At 42.2% G+C, this 11,706-nt stretch overlaps 1 protein-coding gene across 1 annotated transcript in view; it reads left to right on the forward strand.

Annotated features, from left to right (window-relative positions):
- The window catches only part of SLC25A33 (solute carrier family 25 member 33), a 30,716-nt gene extending 19,541 nt beyond the window's left edge, over positions 1-11,175 (forward strand). Inside the window, exons 3-7 of the mRNA XM_007453318.1 lie at positions 1,940-2,017; positions 4,161-4,261; positions 6,231-6,297; positions 9,217-9,497; positions 10,688-11,175. Coding sequence (XP_007453380.1) covers positions 1,940-2,017; positions 4,161-4,261; positions 6,231-6,297; positions 9,217-9,497; positions 10,688-10,890 — 730 coding nt within the window. The 3' untranslated portion in view covers positions 10,891-11,175. The remainder of the gene's footprint in view (positions 1-1,939; positions 2,018-4,160; positions 4,262-6,230; positions 6,298-9,216; positions 9,498-10,687) is intronic.
- The last annotated feature ends 531 nt before the right edge of the window (positions 11,176-11,706 follow it).

An 11,706-nucleotide genomic window follows, 5' to 3' on the forward strand; every position in this document is an offset into this window, starting at 1 on the left:
TGGAATATCTTTTTCCATCCCCTCACTTTCAGTCTGTATGTGTCCCTAGGTCTGAAGTGGGTCTCTTGTAGACAGCATGTATATGGGTCTTGTTTTTGTATTCGTTCAGCAAGCCTGTGTCTTTTGGTTGGAGCATTTAATCCATTCACTTTTAAGGTAATTATCGATATGTATGTTCCTGTTACCATTTTCTTAATTGTTTTGGGTTTGTTTTTGTAGGTCCTTTTCTTCTCTTGTGTTTCCCGCTTAGAGAATTTCCTTTAGCATTTGTTGTAGAGCTGGTTTGGTGGTGCTGAATTCTTTTAGCTTTTGCTTGTCTGTAAAGCTTTTGATTTCTCCATAGAATCTGAATGAGATCCTTGCCGGGTAGAGTAATCTTGGATATAAGTTCTTCCCTTTCATCACTGTAAATATGTCATGCCACTCCCATCTGGCTTGTAGAGTTTCTGCTGAGAAATCAGCTGTTAACCTTACGGGAGTTCCCTTGTATGTTATTTGGCGTTTTTCCCTAGCTGCTTTCAATAATTTTTCTTTAATTTTTGCCAGTTTGATTACTGTGTGTCTCAGCATGTTTCTCCTTGGGTTTCTCCTGTATAGGACTCTCTGCACTTCCTGGACTTGGGTGGCTATTTCCTTGCCCATGTTAGGGAAATTTTCCACTATAATCTCTTCAAATATTTTCTCCAGTCCTTTCTCTCTCTCTTCTCCTTCTGGGACCCCTATAATGCGAATGTTGTTGTGTTTAATGTTGTCCCAGAGGTCTCTTACGCTGTCTTCATTTCTTTTCATTCTTTTTCCTTATTCTGTTCTGCAGCAGTGAATTCCACCATTCTGTCTTCCAGGACACTTATCCATTCTTCTGCCTCAGTTATTCTGCTATTGATTCCTTCTAGTGTATTTTTCATTTCAGTTATTGTATTGTTCATCTCTGTTTGTTTGTTCTTTAATTCTTCTAGGTCTTTGTTATTCTTGCACCTTCTCGATCTTTGCCTCCATTCTTTTTCCGAGGTCCTGGATCATCTTCACTAACATTATTCTGAATTCTTTTTCTGGAAGGTTGCCTGTCTCCACTTCATTTAGTTGTTTATCTGGGTTTTTATCTTGTTCCTTCATCTGGTACATAGCCCTCTGCCTTTTCATATTGTCTGTCTTTCTGTGAATGTGGTTTTTGTTCCACAGGCTGCAGGATTAGTTCTTGCTTCTGCCGTCTGCCCTCTGGTGGATGAGGCTATCTCTGGAATCTGTTTGAGAAGATGAAGAAGTTCTGGAGTTGGATGCTGGTGATGGTTGTACAACAGTGTGAATGCACTTATTGCCACTGAACTATACACTTAAAAATGGAAAATGGTAAAAAATTTATGTATATGGTACAACAGTAGAAAAGTTTTTGAAGAAAAAGCAGGCACAGTATTCTCTTTGAACTTGAGATACTAAGCTTTGGCTTTAAAGAGCAATCATCCATCCCATGAAAATTACTGGATTTTTGTATTCCTCATTTCCCTGTTTAGGGCTCTCCTATAATAGGTAAAGATCTAGAAGATAGGATTATTAGAAATAAGTAATAAATCCAAAAGAAATACCATCCAAAGAAATTTCTCAACCTGTTTCTCAGTGAATCTTGTCATAACAAGGACATCATTTCCTGTATCAGACCCTTTGCTGCTCTCTGCCTTCCTAGGATGTCGGTGGGTACTGCAAACCCTGAACACCTTGCTCCTGCCTGAACAAGGGAGATTTTGAAGCATGTTTTTTCACTGTAGTCATGAAAGCAGTATTCATCAGTCTTCTGATTTTGTATTGTAATATAATCAGATAAGACCCTGGGGTTTTGTAAACATTCTGTTCTTTATTCAGGGAGCTAATGTGAAGGCTGAACCCTTATCATTTTGCACAGGCCTTGCCTAAGGTTTTTAAAGATACATCTTTTCTTGTTATTCAGGTCGATCTTGGAGAAGGAGGGACCAAAGTCACTTTTTAGAGGCTTGGGTCCAAATTTGGTTGGAGTTGCACCATCAAGGTAAGCATTAATTCTTCAGCTAGCTCACTGCATACAGTATCTAATACACTGAGTCCTTTCTTACTGGAGGGGCAATACCGCTAGATGTCTAGTTTCGTTTTCTATGGGGGATTTGCCAAAGTGCATCTGACATACAGAAGTAGTGATAACTGTTGGCATGTCTTTCAGTGTGTGCGTGAGAAAGAGATTCTTAGTTATTTTATTCTTAAGTTGAGAATTATTCTGCTCCCGTTACGTGGTGTCTTCTCTGAGTGTTTGCTACTCTAAGTATGGCGTGTGGTCAGCAGCATTGGCATCACCAAGAGCTTGTTAAAACTACGCGATCTCAGACCACACCCCAGACCTACATCAGAATTTGCATTCTGCCAAGACCCACAGGTGATTCATATGCACTTGGAAGCACTGACTGAAGGCAATTTTAAAGGCTTCCAAGCTTGCTTTATTTAAAAAATTCTTATTTGTGTTACAAGGTTTAATTCTCTTTAAAGCTTATTTGAATATATTGTCCCAGTGCAGTAGCCCCTGGTCATGTGGGGCTACTTAAATCAATTAAAATTAAAAATTCAGTTCCTTGGTCTCACCAGCCACATTTCAAGTTACTTAGCATTCATATGTAGCTAGTGGCTTCTGCATTGGAGATCATAGGTATAGAACATTTCCATCTCTGCAGAAAGTTCTTTTCGACAATGCTGATATAGAAGATAGGCGTGTGTGGATAGGAAAGTGAATGTCTCTGCGTTTGTGTGTGTGTGTGTGTGTGTGTGTGTGTGTGCATAGCAGCGTATCTCTGAAAAGTAGGTAAGAAACTGCTTCTAGAAATTGCCTCCTGGGAGGGGGAGCTCAGTGACAAGGGTCACTTATGTGAATCCACATAGTACTTGAATAGACTTTAAGCAAAATTAATCTTTATAACAAAAATGAGAATTTTGTTTTATACAAAGTGAAGACTAAAAGCTTTTAGAATACTTGCATATCAGTGCTCCAGTTTATACGCAGATTTCCTGAGGATGTTGTAAAAATGCAGAGGTCCAAGAGGGAGGGGATATAGGTATACATATAGCTGCTTTACTTCATTGTATAGCAGAAACTAACAAAACATTGTAAAGCAATTATACACCAATAAAAAAATGCATATTCTTATTAAATCCTTTTGTTCCTTTGGAATTCTGTAGCTTATGTGTATAATCTATTGAAAATATAGAAAGTACTAGTCTGTGAGGTTATATGAGGTATGCATTATTAAGAGAAGGCAAACATATTGCATATATGTAGTAAATTTTTTAAATGGAGTCAAATCTACTTGTGGACAGTGCTAATTTGGTAACACCTGTCAATCTGATATAGAGTCCTGGCCTCCACACCCATTTAAAACAGTTGGGACCTAGAAAAAAACGAAAGACTGTTTTCTAACACATTCATGATACGTAGTCAGGATCCTAAGTTGAAAAATACATTCTGTGATTGACCCACGGGCCCGCTGGAAAAGCATTCCCCTGACATTGCTGGTGAAGAAGCAGGGAAAATCACAGCCAGGCTCTGCCCTCCAGCCCCAACAGGAGAGGACACAGAAGCAGGGAAGGAGACAGAGGCAGAGAAGAGAAGACCGGAGAGCCAAGTGGTCCCCCAGTGGTCCCTTTGTGGGGCTGGGAGCACGTCAGTGGAGGGTGCACTTGATGAAAACACGTGTGCCACTGTACATGTTCCTATGTGATCCTGAGTCATCAGGAAGAAAGTTCACAGTACATCTGACATACTCATTTTGGTGTAAGGCAGGACAAGTGTGGCATGTTTTAGAAATGTATTATAAATTTTAACAGTTGTGGTATATTTTGGTGCTTAAAAGGATTGGCATTCATCCAGGATGAAGACTGTAAACGGACTTTGTATGTATATTACCAAAACCTCATTTTCCTCAGTTGTTTTGGGCACTCCCGTCATCATTGAGTACTTTCTGGAGGGCCAATCAGGAGCTTCCTGAAGATGCCTGCAGCAGGTTTTGGTTTTAGCACAGATAAGGTCAAGCTTTCGGTTACATGTTAACTTCTTTCCCATATTGCTAAATTTGTCAGGGGTTGTGGAAGGACATACATATTATATAGCGTCGAACCAATGTCTTGATAGCATTCTCTCTTTGTTCTAACAGGGCTGTGTACTTTGCATGCTACTCCAAAGCCAAAGAGCAGTTCAATGGCATTTTCGTGCCTAATAGCAATACTGTGCACATTTTCTCAGCTGGCTCTGCAGGTATGTTACTGTAGTGAGTGGAGATGAGTTGCTCACTTTCCTAAAGCATGTGTTGTACCAACCAGCTTTCTCCAGGAATTAGAAATTAGGTCTCTGCTTCTTTTGCATCTAAAATCATTTTCCTAAAGCTTTATGTTAGAAGTGATAAAACATGAGTGTTTGCGAGTGGTTTGTAACTTGCTTCCGTTTTCTTTTACCCCTGAAGCTTTTTATTCTCCCTCAAAATTGACATGTTCTCATGCATGCTACTGGTTATTGTGATGTATCTTTTAAAGGAATATTAATGTGTTTTCATGCCTTTTTATTACATTATTTTCTAAAGTTCGAGCTGCTTTTTCTGTGGCTCCCGACGGTGTCTAGCCTACCCTGAGTACATTTGGCACTTCTGTCCTTAACAGTTGGATTCTATGATGAGGGCTCAGGGCTTGTAGTGGGATTCTTGCAGTAGGATCAGTGATAGATTAGGTAGCTTCTGTTCTTTTTTGAGGGAATCATTCCACCTACCATGGAAAATTCACAAAAGGATTTTTTCCCCAGGAAATACTTGGCAAAAACATGGACATGTAGATTGCTGAGAGAAGGCTTTGTCTTTTTCGATGTAAATTTTATGTCTATTTAAGTAGAAGTGTGTTTTAGAGAATTAAATTGGCATTTTATGAAAACTTTCTACCCTCCAAGTTGTACATACGTATCAGTCTTGTCCCTGTTACTCCAAATAAAGTACTAGTAATCCATCTGAATAGTTACGGATAATAATTTCTGGACCCCAAATGGGAACTGACATTAGCAGAGCTGCTTTACAACAAGAAAGGTGTTTTACAGAATACGGAGCTCTGAGAGGAGTGCGTGGGGTTCAGAGGAGGTCAGGCTTCACTGCCGAGGCTGATAGGGAGTTAGCCATACGCGAAAAGCTGTGCCCCAGTTTTGTAACTTTTGCAAAATTAACATAGAGGAACCTTGGTAAATAAAACAGACCTGGAGGGAGATTTTTTTTTTAATGAAGTCTTTAATTTGCTGTTTTAAGGAGCTAATGTTGCTGTTATTGTTTTTTGTTTTGTTTTTTTTCCTCCTTCCTGGTAACATTCAGTTTTTTGGGGTTTTTTTGTAATTCTAGTATAGTTGATTTACAAAGTTTTGTTAGTTTCAGGTGTACAGCAGAGTGATTCAGTTTCTTATGTATATACACACACACATATATATTCTTTTTCAGTTTCTTTTCCATTATGGTTTATTATAAGATATTGACTGTAGTTCCCTGTGCTGTACAGTAGGTCCTTGTTCATCTGTGGAGGGAGATTTTTAAACCACTATCTAGGGTCCTATTATCTAATCAATCTACTTAGGCTGTGGAGGGGATGAGGTATTCCAGAGGACTCACTGCGTGTCACGTCAGTACTGCTTTTTTGGTTGGTCTGGAATGATTAACAATATTAAGATGGAGAAGACTTACTTTAAAAATGGTTACTATAGGCAGATCAGTCTTAAAACTTTGATTTCCTAAAATGGTCAGGTATTAAAATGTTGAAGTTTGGATTCAGGTAAATGGAGATTTAGTTTCTTCTATTTTAAGTTATATATCAGGTACCCTTTTGGATAAGATCAGCAACTTTTTAAAACAAATTATTTCTGAACCTGAACCTTTCAATTGAGTTTTAGAATAGTTTCATATATATTTACCAATGGAACCACATTAACAGGAATATCAACAGCACCACCTAGCGGCTGAATGGACTAGATAGGGCTCTAGAAAATTGAGAGATATATGTTAGGTCCTACATACCAGTAGATGTTACATTTTAGGGGACTATAGCTTCCACCTGTAGTATGGAAATATAACTGCTTCCTACCATCCGTTTTTATTATTAAGCCATTGAAAGCCTGATTTCAAAGTTTATCACATGGAATAGACAGCTTTAATAAGCATTGACTCTGTTCACTGATAACATTTTCTATGCTTTTTTTCTTCCAGCTTTTGTCACAAATTCCTTAATGAATCCTATATGGATGGTTAAAACCCGGATGCAGCTAGAACGGAAGTAAGTTTTTAATTGTTCCTTCCTTAATATAAGAATTCTTAGGGCTTTTTTTCTTCCACCAGTTCCAGCTGTGGAGTGAGATCGTCCTTAGCCATCCCCATCCTTGTTTTGTCTGAATATAAGCATATGTAGAAACCCCTTTTGTCTTGAGGTTGATACTGCCAAGCCTTGTGGGGAGACAAAGGCCAACAGAAATAACACACAAGGGGGTGTCGGAAGTTCGCTCAGTTGTGGCCCAGGGTAGTCGGTGGGTCTCTGCTCCTGGATGACCCCACCGCCCCCAAGTTGGAGTGCTGCGGGCTCTCCTCCAGGTGGCCTCTCTTTCAAGTGGGAAACTGCCAGGAAGGGCAGAACAGCAAATGCCCCTGGTCTCAGAAGGGGCATTCTAATCTCCAAGGCCCTCAGATATCCGAGATTCCTGTGCTGAAACTAGCCAGGGATTCTTGGGACTTTTCATGCTGTGGGTTCTCTTGGCGGTCTCTGGTGAAGCCTACACGTGCTTTTTAGAACAATATTTTTAAAAGCAGTGAAAACCAATTATTGAAATACAATAATCAGTGGGTTTTTTTAATTGCAATATAGTAGTATAATTCCTTAACACATTAAATAACAAGATCAAAGAGCATCCCCATAACTACCGTAATTTCAAGTTAGTGAAGATGGTAAACAATGCTTTGTGATAGGATTCTAAGAACCCTTCTGTTACTAGGTTGCCTAGAAATGTTGTGTGGGGCGCTGGAAACTTCCAGCTAGTCCAGTCTAACCTTAAGCTACCTGGTAAAGAAAGCACAGGAGAGAGCGAGCAAGTACCCCCCCTGGAAGTAGAGCTGGGGTCTGCCTTAGCTTGTTTTTCTCTTCAGTGACCCCCATAGCCTCTGAATTGGTCTTTGATTCTGTGTTCCCCCTAATCCATTCTGTCTGAAAGAACCTTCTAAAATGCATCAGGTCTAATCATTTTGAATAGATTGCTTGCTCAGAATCCTTCAATGAATGTCAGTTACTCTCAGGGTCAAATCCTCACTCCTCGGCTTAACATTCAAGGTCCTTTGCGATTTTCTGAAAATGTCATGTGCTCTCATGCTTCCATTTCCCTGAATCTGCCGTCCCCTCACCAGGAATCCCATTTCCCCTTCTTGTCCCTCAAGAACACATTGTCCTGCAAGCTGCAGACCAGTGTCCTCTCCTGGAAACCTTTGGCAATCGCTCCCAGTTCCAGGTGTGCTCACAGTGTCCTAATGTCACTTCTGTTTAGCAGCGGATAAATGCATGAGTCAGCTGAGAGCCTGCCTTTATATGCATTCTTTTAAATCTGGCTGGAAATGACCCGTGCTTAGGACATTTGAAAGCTGTGTTTGTGTGGGCTCTGTTAACATAGCCCTCAACAATGAGTATTTGTTGCATGCTTCCTGTGCAGCTAGTCACAGCAGAAACAGCAGGGAATAAGACATGGGCCCTGCCTTCCAGAAGCTCACAGCTTCACAGAAAATAAAGAGAATTCTAGGCTGGTGGGATAAGAGGCCTGAGGTGCTCCAGGACCCTGGAGGGTCCTTAATGCAGTCTGGGCTGGACGTGCAGCCAGGGAGGGGCTCTTGTGGCATCCACCCTCCCATCTACAGGATAGCCGGTGGGCAGCGGCAGGTGTGAAGGTGCCTCAGGCAGGGAATCTGCTGTGCAGAAAATCTGAAGGCAAGAAAGCATTGTTCTTCTGAGCAGCAGAAAGAAGGGGTGTGTCCTGCATGCACATGTGCTGGAGAAGGAGGGAGGTGCCGGGAGATAAGACGGGGAGAAGCCAAAAGAGAGGGCCACATCCTTAAAAGCCCTGGGGAGGAATGGGCGTTTGGACTCGGCTTTATTTTGAGGCAGCAGAGAACCTTTAGAGCAGTGGTTCAGGGGGACTGTCTGTCCTCCGTTAGAGGATATTTGGCAATGTCTGGAGATGTCTTTATCTCTCACGACTTAGGTGGCATCTAGTGGGTGGAGGCCAGGGCTGCTGCTAGATATCCTACAACGCATAGGCCTGCCCCCAGTGGAGAATTACCTGGCCCCAAATATCTATAGTGCCAAGGTCGAGGAGCCCTGCCCGAGACAGTGTTAAGCAGGGGAACGAGGTGCTTAGCGTTTGTGTCACAAAGGTCACGCCAGGTAGTGGGTGGGGCTGGGGGGCCCAGGACACTGGTCTTCTGCCCCACAGGGGGGCCTTCCACGTGCGCCCAGTGTGAACACTGTCCAGTCCTGGGATTCTGTTTGTATCCCGGCGGTTTATGAAAACTTCCTGTCGTGGGGTAGGAGCATCCAAGCCGAAGGCGTTTTAGTTATTGTATAGTCTATTCTGTTTATAATTTTACAAACGTAGAAATAATGGAATCAAAATACACCATTTGGAGACTAGAACGATAAGAAAGAATATTCACACTCACCACCCTGTCGGAATGTTGGGGAGTTTTCCTTCAGTATTTTCTTAAAGCGTATTTGTACAGTAATCACAATTATACTTTACATGTAATTTTGTCCAGCACTTCCCCGTATCTGACTGCCTTCACAACTGTTTTAATCTAGTATATGTACCATGGTTTACGTATCTATCCCCACGTGTAGACATTGGGATTGTTTTGATTCTGTTGCAGTCGTATTTTCCTCTGTGATGAACACCTTCCATATAGCTCTTTCCAAAAGTAGATCGAAGACCCTGAGCACGAGTCTGTGACCCCGTACAGGTGCACGTCCCATCCTGTGGGCCTGTCGGGTGTCCCGGCTGATGGGCCTGGCCTCACAGCAGGCCGCGCTCAGCCAACCACAGACCAGGGAAGACTGTGGCGCCCACCATGCAATTTCTCTTTAGCTAATCTTTGTGACTCGGTGCAGCAGGCGGGCTCCTTAGCGTGTTGTCGTAACGGCCTCTCGTTGGTCTCCTTTGTGCAGAGTGAGAGGCTCCAAGCAGATGAACACGCTCCAGTGTGCTCGCTATGTTTACCAGACGGAAGGCATTCGTGGTTTCTACAGGGGACTAACTGCCTCGTACGCTGGAATTTCAGAAACCATCATCTGTTTTGCTATTTATGAAAATTTAAAGAAGTATCTGAAAGAAGCTCCCTTAGCCTCTTCTACAAATGGGACTGAGAAAAACTCCACAAACTTTTTTGGACTTATGGCAGCTGCTGCTCTTTCCAAGGGGTGTGCTTCCTGTGTCGCTTACCCCCATGGTAGGTTTTGCTTTTCCTTCCGGAGCAGGAAAATAGCCATCAGTTTGTGTCAGTATATCCAGACCTCCGTAGCTCAGGTGGACGTGCGAGCACCTGCAGATGACAGGGTAGCTGAGCCCAGCTCAGCTGGCTTCAGCTCATGTATGCAGCTCATGTGGGCAATGGGAACTCCGCTTTACTTGGCTGCAGCAGATTGTGGCCAAAACTTGGCTGTGTGGAATGTGGGCCCTGGGTTGTGGAACTTCTGATGTTTCCAAAGAAGCCAAAAATCTGGATTTTATTTAAAATTCCTCAATTTAAAAAAATGATGTAGGAGCCAAGCTTTAAAAAAAAATTCAGCTTCCATTTTGAATGGAGTGCTGAGGAAAACTACTTTGGGTAAGTTTACTTTTTAAGGAATTAATAATAGATGTAATGTTCTACTGAACTACTTTAAAAAGAAAAAAAAAAACAGCTTATTTTATTGTGCCATGTAAAACAGGTTTTGTTTTCAAACACCCGCTGCACTGTCAGCTGTGACAAATGCACACAGTCAACTTCTCACAGGTCATTGAGTCCCCGTCATGTGCTGGGGCACCGAGCAGCCCCACGGGCTTGCAGAGAGGGGGTTGGATGCTACCCGGGTCACGTGCCCTGAAGTCCGCTTGACAGGCAGTCACAGGTGTCATGCTGTGGGTGCCAGGGTGAGGCAGGGCCAGGTGGACAAGTGTATGAAAAAGGAGGAGGCTGGACAGAGTGGAGAAGAATCCTGGTAGGAGGAGAAAGTTGGGGGGTACATGGAAAGAAAGTTTTGTTGGCGATGTCGCCATACGTAATACAAATACACCTCCAGGGAAATGACAGTGTTTACTTCATTGAGAGTAGAAAACCATAAACTATCTTAAAATTGAGTCCCATTCAAACTAAGCTTATTTTTTAAACCCCTAGAAGTTATTTGGTACTTTTGTATGTATACATCAGTCTTGGGACAATTGACCAATTCCCTAATTGACCAATTCCCAGAGTTAGAAAATGTTCTGAAAAGAACTTTTCATTGTCTCTCTGTGACTACCGCAACCAAATAGAGCTGAGATGGCAAAGAGCCATAGCTGTACATTAACGTTTGTAAAGCTGTGTGCTTTGCGTGCTCTGCACACGTTGCTTGGAAGTGCAGTTCATCTGTAGCCTGAAATGTGTATTTCTCTCTGCAGAAGTCATAAGGACTCGGCTCCGGGAGGAGGGCACCAAGTACAAGTCTTTTGTCCAGACTGCTCGGCTGGTCTTCCGGGAAGAAGGCTACCTGGCCTTTTATAGAGGACTCTTTGCCCAGCTCATCCGGCAGATACCAAATACTGCCATTGTGTTGTCTACCTATGAGTTAATTGTGTACCTGTTAGAAGACCATGCTCAGTAACAGACCGGAAAATTGTGGTCTAGAAGAATAAAACTGAGAAACTCTGGAGAATTTTTTTTTTTTTCCATTGATGTGTAGAATGTTTGAGACCGAAACAGGAAAGGCCGTAGAATATCTGGCTTGTATCACCTGTTGGACATTTCCTTTTGGATTCATGCTTTCTGGAAGGTTTAAATTCATTAACGTTAACAGTTAATTATAACTTTTGGTTGTTTTTGTTTTGTTTCGTTTTAACTTAAGAGAATTCAGGATTAAGCAGCCAGTAAATTAAATCATGGTATTTAAGTATAAATTTGTTTTGTGTCCTCTTTTATGTCCGCCCATAGGGTAAACTGTAGCTAAGGACTTCAGTGAAGCATAAGCCTAGAAACGCAGAGAAAAACTATCAAGTCAAGGTACAGTTGTTTTCTAATCTGACTGTAAGATCCTGCACTGTGGGACAGGTAGGAAGTGTCACGTCTTGATGGCACAGGGCAGACCAGGACAGACTTCCCAGCTAGTCTCCAAAAACCTTCCACAGATTGATCATTTAAGCTTTCCGGCTGCTGAGTTTAAAAAAAATAAGTACAGCTTCCTGACACTAAGTATTTTAAACTATAAACCTTTTCCAGAAGTTATCCTCTATCCCCAGTTTGAACCAAAGGCAAGAGTTTTTTTGGTTTTGGGGGTTTTTTTTTGTTTTTGTTTTTTTTGCATTACGTGGGCCTCTCACTGTTGTGGCCTCTCGCGTTGCGGAGCACAGGCTCAGCGGCCACGGCTCACAGGCCCAGCCGCTCCACGGCATGTGGGATCCTCCCAGACCGGGGCACGAACCCG

Source organism: Lipotes vexillifer, unplaced genomic scaffold (assembly GCF_000442215.2).
Source record: "Lipotes vexillifer unplaced genomic scaffold, Lipotes_vexillifer_v1.1 scaffold575, whole genome shotgun sequence".
Classification (NCBI taxonomy): Eukaryota; Metazoa; Chordata; class Mammalia; order Artiodactyla; family Lipotidae; genus Lipotes; species Lipotes vexillifer.